The following is a 24,610-nucleotide window of genomic DNA, read 5'->3' on the forward strand; positions in this document are numbered from 1 at the left end:
CATGGAGAACATGGATAATAAAGATTTAATTTATTTAGATTATATAAATGTATTTTGTGAGGTTCCAAATAAACAATTTAACTTAGGAGACTGCTCAGTCATGGATATTGGTAGCCCTTATGCTGCCTGGGGCATAAAGGCCTTCTGTAGGCCTCCTAGTACTCACTAGGAAATTTGAGAAATACCAGAAACAAGGAAGTTTTCAAAATTGCCGCCAGATATTTTTAACCATTTTTAATGAAGGGTTCCATATTGGATCAGATCCTACTTCCCTTAATAGCTAAGCTAAATGAATGGGTCAGAAAAATAAGAATGGTTAGAGAGCCACAGAGGGGTAGCCCTGCTACTGTTTACAGATGTACTGCTATCCACAAAAACTGGATGTATGTAGAGACAGGAATCAAGACAAAAGCCCATTTCTGAGTAGAAAATACTAACCATAGAATTCTGTGAGGACAGTCTTTGTTGGTAATGGGAACATAATATTTTTATAAATGATCAAAAAGGAGATGCACAGTTAATTTTCAAGTATCCAGATGACACTGTTCCCCTGGGTAGTGAAAAATGACTATGAAGCTGTGTAAGTGGGCAAGAAGGCGACCACTGAGGCTGGAGGTGGACATTCATGGCGAACATGCATTTTGTGGGGAAATCTCAGCTCTTCCTAGAGAACAAGGGGAATCTGTGCGATCCATCCTGACTGGTGGGGATGGGTCACTGCAAAGAGACTACCCTGAGCTTGTGTGCTGCCATCACCCCTAAAAGGCCAATACACCACCAAAATTACGAGACAGTTCAGCACTACCTTGCACAAGCAAAAACTTGTCTGCTCCCAGAATAGCTTGTGCAGCTCTGGTGGTTGAATTTCAGAAGATATATGACAGCTGCAAACAGTCCAGACAAGGGTAGCTAAAATGATCAGGACATGGAAACAAGTCTATATGAGAAAGGCTAAAAGAATTAAGACCACTCTGTCTGGAGAGACAGAGCCTCAGACCCAGAGGTAGCACAATCAGGGTTTATGAAATGACAGAAAGTAGAACTATTCAAAAACAAACATCTGTACCAAATCACAGGCAATTAGGATGAGGCAGTTCTCGTCCCCAGGGGAAGCCCAATATGAGTTACATGTAGGAGAAATAAAATCAGGAAGTACTTTACACAACAGGTAGTAATTCTAGAGTCCATTATCCACAGGAAGTTAAAAAGGTCAAACATAAATAAGTTCAAGAGAATTTAGATATATTATTAGATGATAGCTCCATAATAAATATGAAATGTAATGGAAGGAGATGTCTAATCCTTTAAGCTGTTGACAGGGAGACAAAGCCTTGGCATGGAGAAGCTCTGGGCTGTGTTATTTGGTATATTTAGCTTTCTTAAACCTAGGGACGCAGAAGCAGATCCCTAGGATGGGAGACAAAGGAGATACAGGTTCTCTGGTCTTTTTGGGCCCTAGGACTAGGGCTATTCATTTTCCTCTATGAATAGTCAGGTCAGAAAAGCAAGTCGAGGAAAAGTCTCAACTGCAATGATGTAGCTGGGAGGAGATGGAGGTGCCCACTGCAGTGGCACCAGGCCTGTGCTGAGCGTGTTCTGTTAGTGAAGAATACTTGTTTCCTAGGGAACTTGGTTATGCACAAGGACCACTTGGAGGTCTGAGGACATTTGTGATGCCCTCTACGACAGGCCTCCCACCAATCCAGAAACCTATGCATATCAGAGGGAGAGAAAGCAAGAAGAAAGGGAGACCGAGATTGAGACTGATGACAAGGATGCCCACCTGGGTATTTTGTGTGGGTATCTGGAGAACCAGGGCCAGTGTGTTGTGGTCAAAGTTCTCATCCAGGGCCAGCAAAGCGCCATGCACACCACTCTCATGGAGGTTTCCTGCGTAGTCCCGGAGCCCAATAGATTGGACCCAATGAACTACCTGGTCATTGGTCCAGACCAGCACATCTAGAGGGTGGGGGCAGAAAAGGAGCAGAGACAGGTGTGGCCAAGGCTTCTCCAGGGACAGAAATGGAGGTTCCTGGACCCAGACCCCAGTCTACTCTGTTTGTCTTGGCTCCTACCCACTCCCATCCCCCTCAACTTTCCACATCTTCTTTCTGTCCTCCCTGGCACCTGAGCTCTTGGAGAACCAGCCCATACCACTCCATTCTTGCCAGGCCGCAGGTACAGGCCAATAGGCTTTCTCCCCAGAGCCCTTGTATCAGGCATCCCCTGTCCCTAGGCAGGAATGGCCCTTTTCTTAGTCTTTCTACCTTCAGGGTCTCTCCTAAGACTTGCCTTTCTTTCTGGTCAAACCCTACCCACAGCGCTAAGTTCTCTGAGCACTTTCTCACATCCTTGCATTTGTCTGGTTGGTGGCCCTGTCTTGTGTGTGGGGTGGGGACTGTTGCAGCTGATTGGGCAGGGGCTGTTTCTTCTCCAACAGAGGGCAGAGCCTGTGTCTCCCTCCAGGCTCTGCCTTCCCTCTCAGGTTTGGATCTCCTCTCTTCCCACAGCCAGAGGCCAGGTCCGTGCGGCAGGCCCTCGTCCCCCCAGGCTGCTTCCACAGCCCTCAGCAGAGGCTCCACCGAACCCGACAGGCTTACCCTTGATCTCATGCTGGCTTTCCTCCCGCCGCTTCTCCAGCTCCTTCCGGTCATAATTCAGCCTCTTCAGGCACATGATGCCATACTGAAGACTGGTTCTGCAGGCACACAGCTCCCCTGAGCCAGAGCCTCAGTGGGGTCACATTTCTACCTCACTTGCCCCATATCCAGCACCAGTCAGAGCACATCAAGACCTACATCCTCCAGCACCAAGAGCATCCCCGCCTGCTCCTTCTCTGCCTTCCCCAGGGCTTAGACATGATCCATTCCAGGCTTACTTCCCTCTCGCTGCCTACCCTACCCGTCTTCCCTCTCAGCCAGGGTGTGAGCTTGACTGATGAAGGAAAGTTCTTTGAATGATATCAACATGTCCCTCCCTTTCCAGGGTCTGAAATGACAAAGACCCCTACGGATACTCTTTTGTGTGCCCATTTCACTGAGTCCCTACAACGGCCTATGGTATGACCTGCCCCTATACTGACAGCCCCGCCTTTCCTCAGACACGGCAGGCTTGCTTGGCCTCTGTGCCTTGGGGCCTTTGCAGTGGCGGCTCCTTTTGACTGTGACATCCCTCCCCCTTAGACTGCTACATGGCTCACTCTCCTGTCTCCTTTAAGTTGTTGCTCAAATGTACCTGTCCACCTGATTTAAAACTGCAACATCACCAGCATCACCCCCAGTCCATATTCCCAATCCACCTTACTCTGGCCTAATGTTTTTCCTACCACCTTTTATCTATTAATATTCTTCATATTTATAATTCCTTGCTATGTCTCCCAGTTACAATGTAACTGGGAGTTTTGTTTTGTTCACTGATGTATCTTAAATCCCTAGAATGGTGCTTTACACAGTCCATAAATGTAAACATCATAAATGCTAAGTGGATTACATGAAATAATTCACATATACTATTAAAGTACTTTACACTCTACCTGGTGCATAGTACGTACTCAGTAAAAAATGATTAAGCCAGGCCAAAACCCAAAAACTGTAGAAGGGACCCCACACGCTTTCAGTCCAAGTTCTGACCTAATGCAGGAGTCACCTCTTTAGCAACCTTCTGAGTATTATGAACACCTGTGCCAGAACACTTCTGGTGACAGGGAACTCACTACCTCTCAATGCAGCTCATTCCACCTTGAGCAGCTTTCCTTGTAGTGTTCTTTAAACTTGAACACTACTCTGTCATTCAGCCTCTCTGGATTTTATCATCTATAAAGTGGAGGAATAGAATAGGTCTCTCCAAACTCCAACTGCTTTTGACTATCATGGAGGTCATTACTTTGTGAGATTGAATTATGCTGGATTGCTCCCTACTTTTCTTACCTCAGTTCTACCCAGGTAGCCCATCTGCCTAGAAAAAAGTCCCTTATAGCTCAGAGACACCATTTCTAGGAACTGTTTTCTGGCTCATGACCTTTAAGCCTTTTGGTCCCCTGGAAGGAGGGCAGATGCACAGAGACCTCCTCACTGGAAATGCCTCTGTCTAATTGCAATCTTACTATAATTTCAGTTCAGTTCCTATGACTTTCAAAAAGCTGTTGTATGGTATAGCAGAAATATAAAGCCCATAATGTCAGATCAGTCTGGGTCTGAATGCCAGCTGTGCCATTCTCTAGCTGAGTGGCACTTGGCATATGTGAAATGGGGGTTGTACTTCTCCTGCAGAATCTCCGTGAGCATTAAAGGTGATCCTATATGATAGGGTTTAGCCCAGCCCCTGAAATATAAGAGGCACTCAATAATGGTACCACTCTTAGGAGGACATTGCTGATTATTGTGTGTGTGTGTTCTATCAAAATTGGAGATTCTCATGGAAACCTACTCAATAGAATACTATGGTCTAAGGAAAAGAGCTCTCAGTGAGGTGTCAAGAAAGAATATTGGCCCCATTCTGCAGCCACTTGACTGAGACCTGGTGACATTTAATCTCTATTGGATTTGTTTTCTCCATCTGTGAAAGAAGTTTTTAAATATCCCTTCCTCATCGTTAAAAAATTATAACTTAAAAAACATTTTTTAAAGATGAGAATATGCTTATGAAACACTGAATGGAATGAAAGCAGTTATAGACATAATTGAGGTAGTAAGGAATGTAGAAATGCTTCATTAACTCTGAAGTACCGACGATCTGGGGCTGCATCTGGAACCGTGTGTATAGGCTGAGAATCTCTCCTGGGACTGGGCAAAGGGTCAGAGGAAGACTTCCAGAACGCTGGGCAGGGCTGGGCTACCGGATCCTGAAGCAGCCGAGGCACATCTCAGCTTGGTGGGCAATGGCCCTTCTCTCCCCAGCCCCATCACTCACTCAGCAGGGACAGGTGCAGCTAGGTCTGGCTGCCCCCCAGACTGACAGAGACGAAAGAGCGCCTTTCAGCCCCAGCGGTGAGGGGGGAAGGCAGACACAGCGGAGGGCTCCAGCCCAGGAGGTTCTCCAGCATGGTGGCAAGAGAACTGGGTTTGTGTCGGGAAACTTGCATTCTGATAGTATCCCTGAGTGATCTTGGGCTGCTACCCCTTTCTATGCCTCAGTTTCCTCACCCATAAATATATGGAGGCTAACTAATCTCTTCCAAATGTAATTTGTTCTTTATGAGTTGGAGAGACCAAGGGACACATGCAGAGTCCAAATAGAACCTTGAAAAGCCACACACTCTCAGCTGTAACCTTTGACACATTAACCACTCCAGGCTAAAGACCTGGCTCAGGTAGCTGGTATGATGTGAAGCTGAATGTTAAAAAGGACTTCCTAAAAACTATAAACTCCTGGAACTATCACCACCTACTTTACTCTCCCATGCAAATGCCAGCTGGGGTCAAGCACATATTTCAAATGAGTGAAGCAGGCTGCAGGGGCTGGGAGGACCTGGGGGATACCTATGCTTTAGGAGGGCTGCCTCCTTAGCTCCAGCTGGTTGTTTCCATGATCCTGTTTTTCAAGAGAAGCCAGACATCCAGAATTCTATGTAATATTTCCTAGTGTTTAAATGTTGGCAACTAAAGTCATAATTTTAAAAATATAAGGTAGGCCAAACAAAATACATTAGTGAGCCAAATTCTGCCCTCAGGCTACCAGTTGGTGACCCCCACTGCAGACACTTTTGCACAGATCTGTCAACAAAGAGAAGAACACTGGATGACTTCCTGTACAAAAGGATGTATGTTTAAAGCTGAGAGGCTCAGATCTAGGATGTCAGTAGAGCAAGTATTCAGACAGAACCTTCCTCTGATCTTGTAAGGAATTAGGCACCTAAAATGGATGCTGGGTTCAATATGAGTCTTCTCAGGATACATGTAGGGAATTCACCAAGCCCAGTGACAAGAAATTAAATTCATATCTAGGAGGAAATTTTTCCAAGTGAAGCTAAAAAGAAATGACTGTGTTTTATGAGCTGGAGGTGAGAGGATTAAACCCTCAAATTGCAGTGGAGACAAAGATTTGACTTTCCCTAAATGGAGATCTGTCACTATCCCAAACTGGTAAAGAAAGAAGCACCTCTATTCCTGGAGACAGACCCCCAGAACTGGGGGAGACCTGTGCTGGAAGGCGGCCGTGGGTTCCAGCCTGGCTCACCGGTGGGAGCTGTCCACCATCTTCAGGTGGACCCGCAGGTCCTTCTTGGTGAGGTGATCCAGCATGCGAGCATCCACGAGGCACTCCATGAAGTAGCTGCGGTACTGGGGGAGCCCCAGGCTGGGGAGCCACTGGTTCCCAATCCACTCGTGGTTCATATCCCCATAGACCAGGGTCTGGAGGACAAGATGGAGGAGGATGGGGGCCAAGGCAGTATCAGCAGGTTGCAGCTAGCATATAGTTGAGAGAAATCTTACTCCAACGTCCACGGCAATTCAATAAAATCTCAGCTTACTTTCACTGAGAGGCTGGTATAAGTGGGAGGTGGGGATTTTTAATGGAATTTTTAAAATCCTGAAATGTTGTATTTCCACTCACTTATCAATTATCTACATAATGAACAGAAGCATCTATCTAGGCAGCAAATAATAGGAAATCCTTCCCATCAACTTTGAAAGGTATTTGTGGTGCTGTAAGGCAGACTTGCCTCCCTGATTAGTCAGCCACAAGCCTGCTAAGTCAAAGGGGCAGGCTGCTTTACAGAGGACCTGCAGAGTGGCTAAGAAAGCCAGTCTTTCTTGGGAAACTGTCTTCATATGGTCCACAAGGGATTGTGTTTGACTAAAGATGTTAAAAAAAAAAAGTAAGGTGAGCTGCGCCTGAATAGCCAGCGCTCTTCTCTAAGGCTTGGTGGTCTCTCCAGAAATCCTCTAGGTCCTTTGTATGCTGCCTTCCCACCCCCCAACACAGCATATGCACCACCCCTACCCAGTCTGGTTCTGAGAGGCCTGCTCCAGTTAGTCGCTGCCTCCTGTCTTGCAGGCAGGGACCTCTCAGACCATCTGTCCTTAGAAGGAATTTTAATGGCAACCCCCATCACTCTTTCCTTACCTAATCTGATTTTTTTAGAAATGAAAATTTTATCTTCATTATCTTTTATAAAAATAGTTGATGCATATAAAATATATGCAGCGTATGTTCATTGTGAAGCATAAAAATGAAGTTAACATCTATCCACTGCAGCCTCCATCCCTGTGTCTTCCCCAGCTTCTGTCCTGCTCCCTTGAGAGGAAACACCTCTACTGAGTTTTCTATCATTCCCCTGCTTGGGAAAATGTTTTATTTGTTCTTATGGTCACTGATGTGTACTTCTTTAAATAACATAATTACATTTGCTTGGTTGTGAGTTTTAAGAGAAAATCTTTTTGGGACTTACACTTTTCACATTACATTATATGTGTGAGTCATTTATTTCCTCTGCTGAATAGTGTTTTACTGTGACAATATACTGTAACTGATCAGTCCAGTCTACTATTGCTGCTGTTGCCCAGTAAGTATAAACAGTGCTGCTCTGTGCTTCATTTTAATTCATGGCACTCATATCTATCTGACGTACTGTCCATTTATTTGTTTATTTACTGTCTATCTCTCCACTGGAATATAAACCCCAGGAGGCTAAGTTTGCTTACTTCTATAGAGCAAGGCCTAATACCTAGTAGCTGCTCAGTAAATCCTTGCTAAGTGAATGAACGAAAGCCCTTTGCTAAGCTCACCAGGGGTACCCCCGAGAGGGTCAGGAAGAGGAAGAGGACTCATACAAATGATCTCAATACTCCTGGGAAGGGTGTCAAACTAAGGGGAAGAGGCAGGCATGCTGGGGGCACAGCCATCCAAGGCTCCTCACCTGCCATGGTAAAAATCAGAGGTAACGAAAGGGGACTGAGGAAGGAAGGAGGTGGGGCTTCAGCAGAGGAGAAAACCTGTGCCCAGGGCTCTTCGTGTGAAGAGGGACCTAAAAGACCAGGGCTCAGAGTCCTCCAGGAGCAAACCTGCTGGGAGAACACCACCCCAAACTGCTGCGGGTTGGTTCTGAATGAGGGGACAGGGTCTTACCTGAGCCCAGCTTCCCTCCTCACTGTCCTGGGAACCAGTGCAGCATGTCAGGGGGAAACAGGCAAAGTCAGGAAACCTGGCAGCCTCCACCCACAGCCCCATCAGGAAGAAAGAGCAGACACCCCAGCAGCGGGATGGGTGACTAGGGAAAGCTTGCTGGGATAGTTTCAGCACAGAAGGCTGGTGCAATGCCTGTGTTTGCAGTGAAAGGGGGTCAAATGTGTGTGTGGCAGAATCACAGCCAGCCATGTTCCCAGGTCCTCATCACCCTCCCTGTTCCTCCCAAGGATCCAGTGCAAGGGCAAAGACTGGCTTCATGCCTGTAGTGGGGCAAGATGCTACCAAGCCTTCCTCTTCTCTGCAGTACATCAGGAGCCTAGCGTGAGCCTGTGAGCCCCCTGGGATGCACCCCCACCCCCAGGAACTGTTCCCATTCTTGCTTCTTTCCCACCAACCCACCACTCTGAGAGCAGAACTCCATCAAACATCAGGGATCCCAATCTTTCAATACAACCTCAGGGGGTTCTATCAGCTGCAACTGCCTTTGACTTCCTATAACCTTCCCCTCATCCTCATGCAAGTCATCAGTCCTAACCCCAGACCCAGGACCCAAGGCCTGACTCACTGTTTTAGTGGATGTTGCCAGAGTTTCCATCTCTTCATGGGTGACCCAGACATTCCCAGAAGACTGCAGGCAGAGAAGAAACCTAGCTGGTCCTGTGTAGGGGTGTCTAGTCTCCCCATTAGGCTGAGAGCACCAAGGACAAGGACAGAACTGCCTTCCCCAGGTCCTACCACAGGCCCAGCCCAGAATTCTGCAGTCTGGCTCTGAGCAGCTCTCTTTTATCACCGTGTCTGCACTGCTTAGCACAGTGTCTGGCACATAGAAGTATTCAGCAAATGTTTTCTGAATGAATATGAATAAATGGTGTGAATCTTGTATATGGACTGACCCAATCACAGAGATGGACCACAGTGAAAGATTTCATCTGGGCCTCTGTGGAGAAGTTTACATTCTTCTGGAAAGGTTGGAGTGCCAGAATTTACAAATGCCCTATTCCCTCTGCTTCCCACAAAGGCCCTGTTTGCAAACTCTGCCCAAAGATCTAGAATTACTGGCAGAGGAAGAATTGGGGAGATGGAGCTCATGGGTGATATGTGGGAGACAGCAAATTAGACCTACTGAGATCCTGCTGAATCAGTGCTACCACCTCTTGGAGGGCAGGTGGGACCCTCTGTGGGGACAGGAAGTAAGGGGCAGGACTCAATGCTACCATCTTCCCAATGACCCATGGGAAACTTTGCAGACACTATTCTGGGGCTTCTGAAAATATTCTAGGTGAGGGAGAGGCCACTCACAGTCCTGGAGGTGGGCGGGGCAGAGGGGCTGGTCAGCGACACCATCTCCTGAATGGCCAGCCGGAGCTTGAGCCGGTGCAGGGCATTGCTGATGCCAATTTCTCGCTGGATCTCTGTGTCCGATAGGGCTGACATGATGGCGCCACTCTTGACGTTGGCCCGGCAGGCTGCCACATACCAAGCAGGCATCCCCACCCAGAGCTGCAGATATGAGGCACAGAAAGTAAATTCAGCCCCTTCCCCGAGATCTGGGCTTCACTCAATACTGAGAGGCAATGGTCAGGCCTCATCCATGGTCCCAGAATAGCAAATGTAGAGCAGAGGAATTTAGACGTGTGGAGATGACCATCACCAAATGCTTTTTCTCATTTTACAGGTGAAAACTCTGAAGCCTGGGAAGGTGAAGGGGTTTTATCAACACTGCATGGGTGATCAGCTCCTGGGGATAGCTATAGGAAAAGTGAAACCACCTGTGAAAGTCTTATGGCTCAGTGATGATTAATTCCCAGACTTAGCCACCTGAGAGACATCAGAATATAACATCCATTATGTCCTCCAAAGTAACAGGTGTGTATGTTTGGGGACAGGAGTGTTGGCTAAGTGCAAGATATGGCACTGTGCACTTGGCAGGGGAGAAACATGCTGGGAAAATTTTAGAAATACCACCCCTGTGCCTAAGGAGTCCTTGTCCTTTCCCACGCATCCTTCCCACCAGACCCGAATAGACTTGGACTCCCTTTGCCCAGGTTTACCTCTAGCCAGGAGACCACAGTAGGGCCGTCCCACTGGGCAAAGGACATTCCTTTTCTCCGGGCATCTTCAAGCAGCTGGTGTCTTTCAGGAAGAACAACAACAGACTCACTAGTCTTTTCTTTCTCAACCATGCTTACTCTCAGGGACCATGGGTTCTGCCAAGATGTGGACTCCCATTACCCCAGCTCCCCACCACAGGACTGCCACCTTTGCTCTATGGCTGAAACAGCGTAACAGGAAGACATGAGGAGCAACACCTCTCCATTCCTAGAGGTGAGGGCTTTCAGTTTGTTTGCACATGGCCTGAAACACAGATATTTTAGTCTGTTCTGTCAGAGATCCCAGGTGCTGGGTCGTAGCACACTTGTCTCCTTCTCCCAAAGCACCGTTGTCTCCTTGCTCAGGTCATCCTAACAACAATCTCCCAGCCCTCACTTAGACCAGGCCAACTCAGTTCATAAGGGGCCTTGCTGGGCTCTGACTGCCTGAGCTCAGTCCCATGGCAGTCCTAGGGGACGACAGTGAGTGAAGGGCTGGACCCCACCCTGGCAGAGCCTAGCCTGTGGTTCTTACTTCTTCTTCAGCCTCCGGTCCTTTTCTGCCTGGGTTCCCAGCTTGGCAGGCACCATGGGCTCCTGCAGACCGAGCTCAGAGTCTGTTAGTAGTACAACTAGAATGGAAGAGATGGCGTATCAGCTAGGTCCTCTGCTTCTCCTCCCAAGGCCTGGGTCAGGACTGGAGAGCAGACCAGCAGGAGGCACCTCAGCACAGGAGAGCTCACGGGCCTGAGGGGACCACCCATTCTTCCTGGAGCCTCCACACAACATCCCTACAACCCAGCGGTCCCATGGTGGCATCAAGTGGGTCACCCCGAGCCCAAAGAGCCTTCCCCTGGGGGCCTCAACTCTGGAAGTGTTTTCCAGCCAGATGGTTAGAAGTTGTTCCACCCTAACAGCAGCAGAATCCTAGCAGAACTTGTCCCTCCTCCAAACCAAGCTGCAAAGGAAACTCGGACAGCCAGAGTGGGCTTTGAGCTCAGCCAGGATTAGCCTGGCCTGGGCTGGGGTGGGGAAACAGGCATGCTCAGAGATATGTGTCTGGGCCCCTCTCTCAGGGCCACTCACTTGCACAAATCACAAAATGGAACATGCATGGCTCTGTTGTCTTCTGTTAAGGACCTCCTGAACTAATGCCAGAGTTCATGGCAGGGGCAGCATTGTAGAATTCATTTAAGTCCCAGTCACTTCTCACAAGTATAGAGGGGGCAGAGGGTAATCCAGAAATCAATCTGCAATGCTGTTTTAGGTTTAGGTGCCAACATGGTGTGGGGAACATAGGAAATTATAAGGCTTCAACACAAGATGCCTCTTGCACTGCCAGACCTTCTCAGCCCTGGCCCCTCCCATCTGTGGCTGGCTCTATAATGTATTTTGCAAGGCCCTTATGAGCTAGCCCCTGCCCAGGGTCTAAACCCACCTCTTCCATTTCTCCCACACCCTTCCCTCCCCACTCTGAAAAGATTCAGCTATGTACAAAACCCTCATACCCACGCATCTTTGTCTTTCTCAGACCCACCCCCCCCACACACACAAATGCTGCTTCTTGGCTAATTCCCACTTAGCCTTCAAGCTTCTTCCCAGGTGTTACCCAGCAGTTACCCACTCCCGTCACTCCTACTGCTCCATAACTGACCTCTGAGTTCCAGAAGCACCCACAGCATATTGCTATCTTAATATTATTTTGGAATCATCTCTTTATTTTTTCTTTTTCATTAGAAACTGAACTCCTTGAAGGAATGACTACTGCTCTGATACCTACTATGAAGCCTTGCTTACTACAGTAGTTAATAAATGTCTGTTGAGCAAATAACTGAATAGATGAGGGCAATGAAAGGAGGAAGGGAGGGAAAGGAAGAAAGGAAAGAAGGACAGTGGAAGGGGCAGGAAGGCAGCTAACATTTACTGTGTACCTACTGCATGCCAAGCACACACTGGAACTTTATATTATCATAGAGGTGTTAATAATGCTACCCTTGCCCAAGTACTTACTTGACTACAGTGTCTACAAAGTTATGATTAGGCATTATGATATTTTGAGTCTTGGAGGCAAGATATCTTAGGAATTAACAAGTGACTCTCCTAGGGAAAAAAAAATCCAAGAAATTTCTCCTGAAGGTCCTGAGCACAGTACACTAGAAAACCTCCAAACTGGAAGAAACCTCAGAGGCCCAACCTCACACTTGATACAGGAAGCCCTTCTACAGTACACCAAATACCCAGCCATCCATCTGATGCCTGGCACTTCTCATGGCAGGAACTACCACCTCATGAAGCAGCCCTTCCAGCTGTGAAACAGCTCTGACAGAAAGCTGCTTCTCTTGAGTGGAATCTCGGTGTCTGTGGCTTCTGCCCCCTGGTCCCTGGCAGAGAAGTCTGGATCCAAGGACACCCTCCTGCTTCTCCCCTTCTCACACCCATTTACTAGGATTAGACAGAGACCATGGCCTGTGGGTCCATCCCGGCTCGGCTGGATCAGCCTGCCTTTCTCCTTCTTCCCAAACAGGCGGCCGATGGATGATTTGATGCCCTTGCGCTTGGCACCCTTGTGCAAGGAGTCCTGGCTGCTGTTGCTGCTGCTGGGGTTGCTGCCTGGATCCTCCAAAGCACTACAGGATGACAGCCAGGATGGGGTGGGATGGAAAGAAATATGCTTAAATTACAGCATGAGAGATGGGAGCTAGACTTCAGGAAGAACTTACAGTAAGTGTCAGAATTGAAAGGGCAAGGGGGTATGATCAGAGCTCGGGACCAAAAGACACATGGAAATATCCTTCTCTCATGGCGTTTCAAAGAGAAGTGAGATGTTCAGACACCTGGGACAGGTGAGACTCAGCCTGTTCAGAGGCAGAGAGAGGGACAAGATAAACTTGGGGATGGAGAGGCTTGAGATGTGGTCTGCTCCATTTACCTCTTGCCTTCTTCCTGGCTCAGGGCTGGGTGGCCAAGCTTTTCTAGCTGCAGTGTCCTGGGTGAGGAAGGAGGAGAAGTCTCACATTTTATGGTGGCTTTATCCTCTCGGTTCTCTTCCCAAGACACTGGTGACTGAACAGACAGTGGAGCCGTCAGGGGGTAGAGGGAGAGATTGGGGGCCTGCTGACCCAGCCCAGACAGGCAGAGGGGCGTGGAACCCGGCAGAGGGGAGGCCCCAGTGCCTCTCAGAGTTCAGACTCAGACTCAAGGGCCCAGGGGGGAGAAGTCGAAAGGGAAATGTGGGGGAAAATTAACAGATACCCTGTTAGTACCTGGGTCATCAGGCAGCACTCACCAGCAGCTTCCTCCTATGCTTTCTTAAGTCACTGGGCTGGAAGAGAGAGTGAAGGGTGAGCTTGGACTCACCTTTTGGACGCTTGAACGTCTACTCTAAGGGAAACCCAGTGGTCTTAGCATGAGAAGATAGAACTCAGTGCCTTATACAGGCCTGAAGAGAATATCACAGCAAAACAAACCAATAAAAACTGTCTTGAAAAAAAATAAATCAGGGCTTCCTCTGAAAGAGAGAAAGACGTGTGGGCACTGGGTGAGTTTCCTAAGCATTATCCAAGGGGAGAGGGCAAGAAAGAAACTATGTAGCTCTTTCCAAACCCAGAAGGACGTGCTGGTGGCCTGGCATGCCACGGTCTATACACATCATAAGAAGAAAATGCTTTGACCCAGCCGAGAGTGAGCCCTGCAGTCAACTCCCCTCGGTCAACCCTGAAGCAGAGCCTAGTGATGACAAGGTTGTTCATCAACTGCCCCGAGTCTCTCACCAAGGTCATGACCCCCATTCGGTCCAGGTCCTGGGCAGCACTGCGGGAGGTAAGCTTAGGTGTGGCACGGCCGCTGAGTGGAGGGGATGCGCTGGCCAGGGACAAGGCAGTCAGAGAGGTGGGGATGGAACCTCGTTTGTGCAGCTGGGTCAGGTCTAGGGCCTCCATGCTGCCACTAGTCACTCGAGTTTCCAGCTCCTCAGCACGGAGCTCTGTGGACTCCTTCTCTTGCTGGATCATCCTGGGAGGTAGGCAAAATCAGGCCTCACCGTTAGCCCAGGGAGGACCAGCAGGAGGCACGTGTGGGCACTGCCTGAGTCACCACCAGTGACCCTGGGTAGAAGGCGATGCTCAGGTGTATCCCAGTGTTCGGGGGCATTGCAGGGACATACAAGGCCTTGTGGGCATAGCTGGTTCTATCCCACTACAGCTTAGCAATTTTCTGTCTGGTTAACCAGCCTAATGTAACAAAACTCCCTAGTTTAACAAAAGCAGTTGCTAGGAAAGGAGGCAAGTCAATCAGTGGTATATAAACCTTCTGGAAAGTCAGAATGCTTGACCTACCACTATCTATAGGGCCTCAGTTTCCCAATATACCCAACGTCAGGAATGGTCTAAGTCAGTAGTTCTCAAACACAGAACCTTTAATTGGTGCTGATCCCTGATGGAATGTCCCTGTTCCACGGAAAAATTAGAATAATAGTGATAATGTAATGTGTATGGGAGAGGCACTCAGAGAGAAATGTGTGTACACACACTCACACACACACACACACACACACACACACAAATATAACGATGTCAGCTATCCTCTAGAAGCAGGACCTATCTTTATTCTCAGAGCATATCTTTCCAACTTTAGGGATGTTAAAATATCATTTCTTTGATAGAATGGCTATGATAGGAAATGGTAATTATCTTTACTGTTTCATTTTGCAGAATGAAAGTGGGCAGTCCTATGTTAGTACCCTTGTGTGTGTGTGTGTGTGTGTGTGTGTGTGTGTCTGTGTAGTATTTTCTTTGTAGCTTGTCTGCAAACTCCAAAAGTGTGGGAACCACTGAACCAGGTGACCCCTCCAGCCCTGTAAAGCTCTGGTGTTCTCTGCTTTGGATTTTCCCTTGCCGTTTGTCACAAACATTAATCAACTCTCTATAAAAATGGAGTAAAGTGCAGATCTTGATAACATTCCCTGCCACTGGTTTCTGTCTGATGCTTCATTAGGGATGGAAGGCATGACACAGTGCACTGAGTTTAGAAAATTTTGAATCCTGGCTCTGCCACTTACTGCACTGCCTTGGGCAGATCGTTTAATCTGTCTGATTTGTTTCCTTGTCTGTAAAATGGAAATAATGCTGTCTCCTCCAGTGACTGTGATAAGACTGACAAAAGTTCTCACCCTGAGTTGGCCTCAGTATGTGGGAACTACACTTTTAGTGATTGTGTTTAGCTGTAGGAGGTCAGGAACACAGCCTCCAAAGACCTGGGAGGAAAAATGGAGCCTGAGAAGTCAATCTGAGGTCCTGCCCCTCTCCATCAGCACTGTGCCAGAACCTTGCCTGATCCCCACACAGGGCCCCCAGACTGTGGCACTCAAGGTGCAGTTGTGAGAGAGAGGCAAACACATATAGCACCTCTCCTGCAGTGCCCAAACACAAAGAGCCTCTGTCCCTCAAGGAACCTCCCAGGCCCTCCACCCCTGCCCTAACCTGATCTCCTCATTGATAGCATCCAGCTGCTCCTGCAGCATCATGGCCAGGGTCTGGGCGTCTGAGTGGCTGCTGGGGGAGACAGCATCCATGGAGCCCACCAGGCCCCCTGGTTCATCCTCATCCACATCAGAGATTTCACGGTCACTGTCAAAGGCAGGGGTGGCTGTCGGGACCAGCACCTCAGGCGGTGGAGATGGCTCCCAGTCCTTAGCAGAGAAGGATAGAGAGATGGGTAAGATGCACCCGAGGAGCAGGACCCTCCCCACCTACAGCAGCAGCACTGACATCTCCCGGGAGGTTGTTAGAAACGCTAAATCTCAGGTACCATCCCAGACCTACTAATTCAGAATCTGCATTTTAACAAAATTCCTGGATAACTTACTTGTATGTTAAAGTCTAAGAAACACTACCCAAACTCAAGGAGGCATACAGCAGAATAGTTAGGAACAGATTCCAGAAACTGCCTTGCTTTGAATGCTGGCTCCACCAAGTCCCAGCTATGAAAGAGCTGTTTAACCTCTCTGTGCCTCAGTTTCTTCATCTGTAAAGTGGGAACAGTATCTACTTCATAGTTAGCTCTGAGGATTAAATTAGGAAATGCATGTAAGGCACTTAGCACAGTATCTGGCACCAAGTAAGTATTATGTAAAGTCTATCCATTTCTATGCACACAAAAGGTAAAGGGAACAAGGGAAAACCAAGCTGGCCTGACTGTCTTGTGTCTCACAGACTTTCAGCACATTACAGAACCCTCTGGTCAACCCTCAGAGGAGGCAGCTTCCCAGAAATTGTCCTAAAAACCTCTTTGGTACACAAAGGCCTAGAAGTGCAAAGAGCACAGAACTGGGCTGGGAGAGTGAGATCAGGGGAGGAAAAGGGAAGAGCCCATCTCTAACCCTATCTTCTCTGTCCCAAACCCCCCAGGGCTTTCTTCTCACTCCTGTAGCCTTTAGACTGAGCTCCTGGGCAGCTGCTGTGTTGTTATAAACAGAAGGAGGACAAGGAGAGAGGGGAGAGAGAAAAAGAGATGATTTCAGAAGTCAACTCCCCGCCTTAGGGGTTTCCCTAAGGGCGGAGATGAATCTTCCCCCATCAGATAGGAGTTCCCTCCTTCTCTACCTCTATAGCATAGCACCCTAGAGCATGGAGGGGACCTCTGTTTAAGACAGAGCATGGTTAACAATTATGGGGCTAGGAAGGAGTCAGACTTCCCCCAAAGACTGAAGTCAGTCCTTTTCTGCCCCTAATCTTTCCTGTTTCCTCTCAGCTTCCTAGGCAGACCCCACAGAAACTACATGCTTCTCAGGAAATTGCAGGAACCATCCCAAGGGTCAGTTAACCTGTTATCCCTCCCTCACCTCCCCCATAAATCACAGCTTTTGTTTCAGAGAGCTTGCCAATTCCATCTTGGCCCTACTTCCCCCACCCGCATCACTAAAGCACCCAGGCACATGTGCACAGGCTTCAGCGGGGCCTCAGGGACTGGCTGGCCACCCACCAGCCCCTACCTCTTGCCCATCAGGAGGTCAAGGCGAAACACAGCTGTTGTAGCTGATGATGGCCCTAACCCCGAGGCTGCAGCTGTCACTGACATGGGGGAGGGTAGGGGGAGGATGTGCACCACACACCAGCTGTCTGTGAAACCAAAGCCAGACACGTGGCTGAACTGACCCCAAATTCCCCTGGGGAGACCCATCCGCACTCACCCCTCCACCCCCTCACCTTGGCAGATTGTTCCCGCCGTGCTGAGTAACAACGATGCAGACCTTGGGATGCGTGGGCAGCTGTGCTCAGGGAGAACCGCACATCCGTCGTACTGCCCGTGTACGCCCTTGAGTGGTGGATGGGGGAGAAGGTGAGCCCTGAGGCCTGACAGCCCCAGCTCACACCCACTGGCCCCAAAGAGCTAAGGGATCTTCAGCTTGGAGAAGAGAAGGACCTGACCTTTGTAAATGATTTAAGGGTTTCCATGTAAGCAAGAGATTAGGTTTATTCTCTGGTGCTTCAGGAATGAGAATGACCCAGGTGAGTAAGTTCTAGGCAGGTAGCTTTTCAATTAATACAAGAAGAACCGTCAAACAGTGAGAGTTGGCTTATGATGCAACTGGTGGCTTTAAAAAAGCTAAGCTCCCGATCAGAGAGGTATTCAGGTGGAGGCTCTCTGGCCATCTGACAAGAATGGTGTGGGAGTGTTTATGGCACCAAGAGAGTTGGAAGGGATGATCTCTAAAAGTCCTTTTAACTCTGAGAGTCTTTGTTTCTTGGTCTTCTCCCCAGAAATTTCCTCTGGTCTTCCTCTGGACTGAGTCCCTGGCCAAAATTCAAGCCAGGCATATTTCCTATCCCCACAAAACTTCAAAAGGCCCTTCTCTAGCCCATGTATCGGAGACATGGGCTAGAGAAAGCATTCTGACTGCCCCAAGGGTCTATCCAAACCCTGAAATTTTAGGATCACAGTAAAGATCCTCTGGACTATCTGGAGCCTCCTCTGCTGACATTTCTTCCCTAAATCTTCCCAGTTGAGAACCCGAGAGAGCCCAGAGCAGAGGGACAGGGTGGGCTTACAACAGATTACACAAGGTATCTGGAGGGAGAGGGGAGTTCCTGCTTATCCCCACCGCCACTTTTCTCCGCAACTCAGTTCCAGCTCTGTGATGGGGTCAGTACTTCTACAGTCAAAGCCAAGAATTCTCAGTCACTATGGAAAGCAATGCCAAATAGCCTGGTGTACTCCGGGCTATGTCTCTTTGATTGGGGTAGGGGGTTGGTCTCTTCTGAGCATCCTACAGGAAAGCAGGAGTAGGAGGAATTCCAACTACCATTTCCTGTCTCTGTTCTCTGCTTCTCTCCACGTGTGCTCTGTTGCTCAGTCGTGTCCAACTGGAGCCTACCAGGCTCCACTGTCCATAGAATTTTCCAGGCAAGAACACTGGATTGGGTTGCCATTTCTTTCTCAAGGGGATCTTCTAGACCCAGGACTCGAACTTGCGTCTCCTGCACTGGCAGGCTGATTCTTTACCCACTGTGCCACCTGGGAAGATGCTTCTCTCCATATTCCTATGCAATAATTCCTAATAAACTTGAAATTGATACCCAAGTGCCTACCACCCTAGAAACCCACAGGCTTCTCTTTAACATCTCTTTTCCTAATTTATGTTCTATGCTACCCCTCTGCACATACACATACACACATTTACTTTTACCTCTCTTCAAAAAAACTGATCCCTATTTCCCTGATACAACAAGAGCATGACCACAGGGAACCTTATGAGTTCTGATCTAAGACATTTTGGTTTGTACAGAACATATCCAGAAGCCATGAACCTTGAGTAGCATCATCCACTTCAGTCTCCTCAATCGTCACCCTGCCTCTCTGGGCAGAGAACTGAGTGCAGGCTTGACGTCTGAGCTCAATACCAAATGCTTCAGAAAATATGAAGAAAAACCCAGAAGTCCCCTAAAACATGGGCCTAATTCAAGCATTATTATGTTCAGAGCCCTAAGTAAGTTATCTCAAAAGAACTAGAATGAACCAGATACTCCAATGAGCAGGCCCTGTGGGAAACAGGTAGGCATGTAATTCAGTAGACCCCTCTCAACAGCATGCCCTCTGTCAAAGAAGCAGGGATCATGCCCTGTGTTCCATGACAGTGAGGAAGGATCATGCTGTGGTTTACTGCCTCTCAGCATCCCTCAGAGGACAGGTGCTCCCTTCTAAACTGCCCCAAGTAAGCTGGATGACTTTACCAAGTTCTCTAAACCTCAGTGTTCCACCCTGAATAGGAGAAGTACCCTGAGGTCCTGAGCCGCCTTTTGTTGGGAGGAAGTCTCCTTCCCCAGGGTCTATGCAGGTCTGTCCAGGACCCCGTCCCAGCGTGCCTGGCCTCCTGAGCGTACCTGGAGTGGATGCCATCCACAAATGGTCCTCCTCGACCCTTCAGTTGGTCCACCTCTTGGCGCAGTTTCTCAATCTCTTCAGACAGGCGGCCCTGTGCCAGGCAGACACACAGTAGGGGTAGGGGGAAGGGAAGGGAAGAAATGGGATAAAAGGACACAGAGAACAGCAGAGTTGGGGAGAAGAAGAAGAATGCACCACAAAGTCCAAACCCAGGGGCCCATGACCAAGACCACAGATGACATCAGAAGAGAAGAGGTCCAACTGGAAAGTGAGTAGAAGGGTTGGCAGGTCAGGGCCAGAAGAGGGGTCTGTTTGGAAGGACTTGAGCAGAACACATCTGCTGAGCCCTTCCTGCCGACAAGGCATGTCACATAAGGCCGGATGGCAGAGGGATCCGCAGTGAACTCACAGATCTCATGGACATTGCTGGGGAACACACAGTGGTAATCCTCTCCAGACCACCAGAAAGCAAGAGCTTCACCAGGTTTGTGTGCATGCATGCTCAATTGCTTCAGTCATGTCCAACTCTTTGCAACCACAGGGACTATAGCCTGGCAGGCTCCTTTGTCCATAGGATTCTCCAGGTAAGAATCCTGGAGTGGGATGCCCTTCTTCAGGGGATCTTCACCCAGGGACTGAACCTGTGTCTCTTGTGTCCCCTGCATTGGCAGGTGGGTTCTTTACCACTAGTGCCACCTGGGAAGCCCCACCAAATCATTTTGTCAAGTCCTTCACTGGGCCCTGTCTCTCTGCTACCCACTCTCTGCCCTAAGGTTACGGCTCAGTCTCTTCTTTACAGGTGGGCGCTGATGCATCCATTGTGACAGGCTTTAGTGAGGATTAGTGGGATAACATGTGTACATGGACTAACAAACTGGCCAGCACAGTGCTGGGTTTGAGAGCAGCTCCATGAAACACAGGTGTGTTCTTTCCACACAGCAAGCTCAGCCCTCCCAGGCTGGCAGGGCTGGCCAGCAACTGGGTACCTTGTGATGGTGCTGCTCTTCAATCTGCCGCTGGGAGGTCTCCAGCTCTTGGATCAAGGTGTTCTGGGGGAGAACAGCTGTGAGCCAAGAAGCCTCCCTCTCCCCGCCCTGACTCCGACTCCAGCTCAGGCCACGCCGTCCCTCCCAGCACCAGCTGCCCTCGGCCTGCTCTCCAGTCCGCCCTCCCCTTGCGCGCCCGCCCCCCTCCCCTTGCCCCCAGCTGCTCTTTCACTTCACTCCGGTCCACAGCCCACTGCCACAGCCCCACCCCACCCGTTCGCCTGGGTCCTCCCACGCCTTTGTCCCCCCACTCATTTCCACCAGCTCTGCTCCTCCCAGTAACCTGCCCACCAGACCGCTGCTCACAGCACCTTCTCCTCCAGGGCTGCCATGCGCTCCCTGAGGTGGAGCTGCAGGCGCTCTTTCGCCTCACTCAGCAGCCTGTCCACCGTGTCTGACAGCCGCTTGTTGTGGGCTTCGTTCATCCTCTCCCGCTGGCGCACCTGCACACACAGCCCCCTCACCACAGGGCCCCCACGGTCCTCCCTCCACAGCCCCCCTCACAGGCCCCCATGGTCCTCCCTCCACAGCCCCTCTCACCACAGCCCCCATGTTCCTCCCTCCACATCCCCCCTCACAGGCCCCCACGGTCCTCCTCCACAGCCCCCCTCACAGGCCCCCACGGTCCTCCCTCCACAGCCCCCCTCACAGGCCCCCACAGTCCTCCCTCCACAGCCCCCCTCACCACAGGCCCCCACAGTCCTCCTCCACAGCCCCCCTCACCACAGGGCCCCACAGTCCTCCCTCCACAGCCCCCCTCACCACAGGCCCCCACGGTCCTCCCTCCACAGCCCCCCTCACCACAGGCCCCCACGGTCCTCCCTCCACAGCCCCCCTCACAGGCCCCCACGGTCCTCCCTCCACAGCCCCCCTCACAGGCCCCCATGGTCCTCCCTCCACAGCCCCCCTCACAGGCCCCCATGGTCCTCCTCCACAGCCCCCCTCACAGGCCCCCATGGTCCTCCTCCACAGCCCCCCTCACAGGCCCCCACGGTCCTCCCTCCACAGCCCCCCTCACAGGCCCCCACGGTCCTCCCTCCACAGCCCCCCTCACAGGCCCCCATGGTCCTCCTCCACAGCCCCCCTCACAGGCCCCCACGGTCCTCCTCCACAGCCCCCCTCACCACAGGCCCACACGGTGCTCCCTCCACAGCCCCCCTCACAGGCCCCCCCGGTCCTCCCTCCACAGCCCCCCTCACAGGCCCCCACGGTCCTCCTCCACAGCCCCCCTCACCACAGGCCCACACGGTGCTCCCTCCACAGCCCCCCTCACAGGCCCCCACGGTCCTCCTCCACAGCCCCCCTCACAGGCCCCCACGGTCCTCCCTCCACAGCCCCCCTCACAGGCCCCCACGGTCCTCCCTCCACAGCCCCCCTCACAGGCCCCCATGGTCCTCCTCCACAGCCCCCCTCACAGGCCCCCACGGTCCTCCTCCACAGCCCCCCTCACCACAGGCCCACACGGTGCTCCCTCCACAGCCCCCCTCACAGGCCCCCACGGTCCTCCCTCCACAGCCCCCCTCACAGGCCCCCACGGTCCTCCCTCCACAGCCCCCCTCACAGGCCCCCATGGTCCTCCCTCCACAGCCCCCCTCACAGGCCCCCATGGTCCTCCTCCACAGCCCCCCTCACAGGCCCCCATGGTCCTCCTCCACAGCCCCCCCTCACAGGCCCCCACGGTCCTCCCTCCACAGCCCCCCTCACAGGCCCCCACGGTCCTCCCTCCACAGCCCCCCTCACAGGCCCCCATGGTCCTCCTCCACAGCCCCCCTCACAGGCCCCCACGGTCCTCCTCCACAGCCCCCCTCACCACAGGCCCACACGGTGCTCCCTCCACAGCCCCCCTCACAGGCCCCCACGGTCCTCCCTCCACAGCCCCCCTCACAGGCCCCCACGGTCCTCCCTCCACAGCCCCCCTCACAGGCCCCCATGGTCCTCCTCCACAGCCCCCCTCACAGGCCCCCACGGTCCTCCTCCACAGCCCCCCTCACAGGCCCCCACGGTCCTCCCTCCACAGCCCCCCTCACAGGCCCCCACGGTCCTCCCTCCACAGCCCCCCTCACAGGCCCCCACGGTCCTCCCTCCACAGCCCCCCTCACCACAGGGCCCCACGGTCCTCCCTCCACAGCCCCCCTCACAGGGCCCCACGGTCCTCCCTCCACAGCCCCCCTCACAGGCCCCCACGGTCCTCCTCCACAGCCCCCATCACAGGCCCCCACGGTCCTCCCTCCACAGCCCCCCTCACAGGCCCCCACGGTCCTCCCTCCACAGCCCCCCTCACCAGGGCCCCATGGTCCTCCCTCCACAGCCCCCCTCACAGGCCCCCACGGTCCTCCCTCCACAGCCCCCCTCACAGGCCCCCACGGTCCTCCTCCACAGCCCCCCTCACAGGCCCCCACGGTCCTCCTCCACAGTCCCCCTCACAGGCCCCCACGGGCCTCCTCCACGGCCCCCCTCACAGGCCCCCACGGTCCTCCTCCACAGCCCCCCTCACAGGCCCCCACGGTCCTCCTCCACAGCCCCCCTCACCACAGGCCCACACGGTGCTCCCTCCACAGCCCCCCTCACAGGCCCCCATGGTCCTCCTCCACAGCCCCCCTCACAGGCCCCCATGGTCCTCCTCCACAGCCCCCCTCACCACAGGCCCCCACGGTCCTCCTCCACAGCCCCCCTCACAGGCCCCAATGGTCCTCCCTCCACAGACCCAGCCCCCTCAGAGGCCCCCGCGGTTCTCCTTCCACAGCCCCAGGGAAGCACCTGTTCCTACGGTGGTTCCAAGCCCACCCTTCCTTTTCCCATTTTCTGGGGCCCTCTCTCCAGCGCTCCTGCTCATGCCCCCCAGCTCCTCCATGGCTCTGTCTTTGTCCTAGCCAGGTCCTTGCCCAGCTCCCAGTCTCCTCCTTTCCCTGTTTACAGACCATTCTGCGGTACCTCCGTGGGGCAGAGAGGGGCACCAAAGAGTCCAGTCTGGTGCTCTCACCCGCGCCAGCTCTTGGTTCTTCTCCTCCAGCTGTCCCTCCAGCTGTTGGAGGTGCTCCTCAATGTTGCCATGTCGCTCTTCAGCCTGGAGGTAGGAATGGGTCAGTGCAGCTTGTAGATCATCCTTCCTCCTGCTCAGACCTTGGATCCCATGCTCCCAGGTGCCAGAGGAATCTTTGGGAATTAGGGCCTCAGGGAAAAATGAAGCCAAGCTCTCCACTTACCATCCCAGAGCATTTTGTCCCCACCACTGCCATTCTTCCCAGGTACCCCAACCCCTGCCAGATTCCCCCACCCACACCTCCTCCTTCCTGCTCAGGGCAAACCTTGAACTATCTCAGAGCTGGCAGCTCAAGAGACTGTAAATTCTCATGCTTCCAGAAAGAATGCCACTTGAAAGTATGAGCTACCATAAATCTCTGTGCCTCTAGATAGGAGCACGGACTCCAGCCAGAGTTCAAATCCTGGCTCCTTGCCGTCCCAGCTGTGTGCCGTTCGGCAAGTTACTGAACCTCTGTGAGCCTTTGTCTCCTCTCTTGTGATGATAGCACCTATGCCTTTTGCAAGGACCAAAGGTCATAATCCATGGTAAACACTTAAGACTCAATGAGCGCTCAACAAATGCTAGCCATGGTGATTACTTTTGCTGTTAAACTGGCCCTGGTAGAGTGGTCTCCCCTTCTGTTCATGCATCGTCAAAGACGGGGACCCCACTGTCTCTTTTGACAAGGTATTCCAGATTATTACACATCTTATAGTCAGGAAAGCCCTCCTAAAAGTCCTTCTACTATAACTTCCTGAACACATTAATCACTTTGGTCCCGCCCTTCTGGTCAGTTTTGGGAGTGATGAAACCTGACTGTTCAGCATCGCACACATAATATCTTCTGCTGGACTTTAAACTCTGTTCTTCATTCCTAGGGGATGATTCCTGAAAGCCTTAGAGATCACCAAGTTCAACCCCATCATTACAGAGATGATGACTTCATC

The 24,610-nt window shown here is 51.5% G+C and overlaps 1 protein-coding gene across 10 annotated transcripts in view; it reads right to left on the reverse strand.

Annotated features, from left to right (window-relative positions):
* The window catches only part of PPFIA4 (PTPRF interacting protein alpha 4), a 53,948-nt gene that overhangs the window by 7,138 nt on the left and 22,200 nt on the right, over positions 1-24,610 (reverse strand). For 4 of the 10 annotated variants that reach the window (XM_070470662.1, XM_070470661.1, XM_070470669.1 and 1 more), the window contains 18 exons: positions 23,622-23,705; positions 20,953-21,084; positions 20,582-20,644; positions 19,595-19,686; positions 17,420-17,528; positions 15,695-15,903; positions 13,988-14,228; positions 13,504-13,539; positions 13,147-13,280; positions 12,678-12,844; positions 10,753-10,849; positions 10,179-10,260; positions 9,427-9,627; positions 8,693-8,755; positions 8,068-8,094; positions 6,175-6,350; positions 2,601-2,698; positions 1,784-1,959 (listed from right to left, as the gene is read on the reverse strand). In XM_070470662.1, the coding sequence (XP_070326763.1) occupies positions 1,784-1,959; positions 2,601-2,698; positions 6,175-6,350; positions 8,068-8,094; positions 8,693-8,755; positions 9,427-9,627; positions 10,179-10,260; positions 10,753-10,849; positions 12,678-12,844; positions 13,147-13,280; positions 13,504-13,539; positions 13,988-14,228; positions 15,695-15,903; positions 17,420-17,528; positions 19,595-19,686; positions 20,582-20,644; positions 20,953-21,084; positions 23,622-23,705 (2,187 nt within the window). Of the gene's footprint in view, positions 1-1,783; positions 1,960-2,600; positions 2,699-6,096; positions 6,351-8,067; positions 8,095-8,692; positions 8,756-9,426; positions 9,628-10,178; positions 10,261-10,752; positions 10,850-12,677; positions 12,845-13,146; positions 13,281-13,503; positions 13,540-13,987; positions 14,229-15,694; positions 15,904-17,419; positions 17,529-19,594; positions 19,687-20,581; positions 20,645-20,952; positions 21,085-23,621; positions 23,706-24,610 lie in introns of those variants that run through there. The other 6 variants (XM_070470664.1, XM_070470663.1, XR_011488744.1 and 3 more) reach the window with 6 other exon arrangements.

The sequence above is a fragment of the Odocoileus virginianus genome, chromosome 7, assembly GCF_023699985.2.
Source record: "Odocoileus virginianus isolate 20LAN1187 ecotype Illinois chromosome 7, Ovbor_1.2, whole genome shotgun sequence".
In the NCBI taxonomy this organism is placed as follows: domain Eukaryota; kingdom Metazoa; phylum Chordata; class Mammalia; order Artiodactyla; family Cervidae; genus Odocoileus; species Odocoileus virginianus.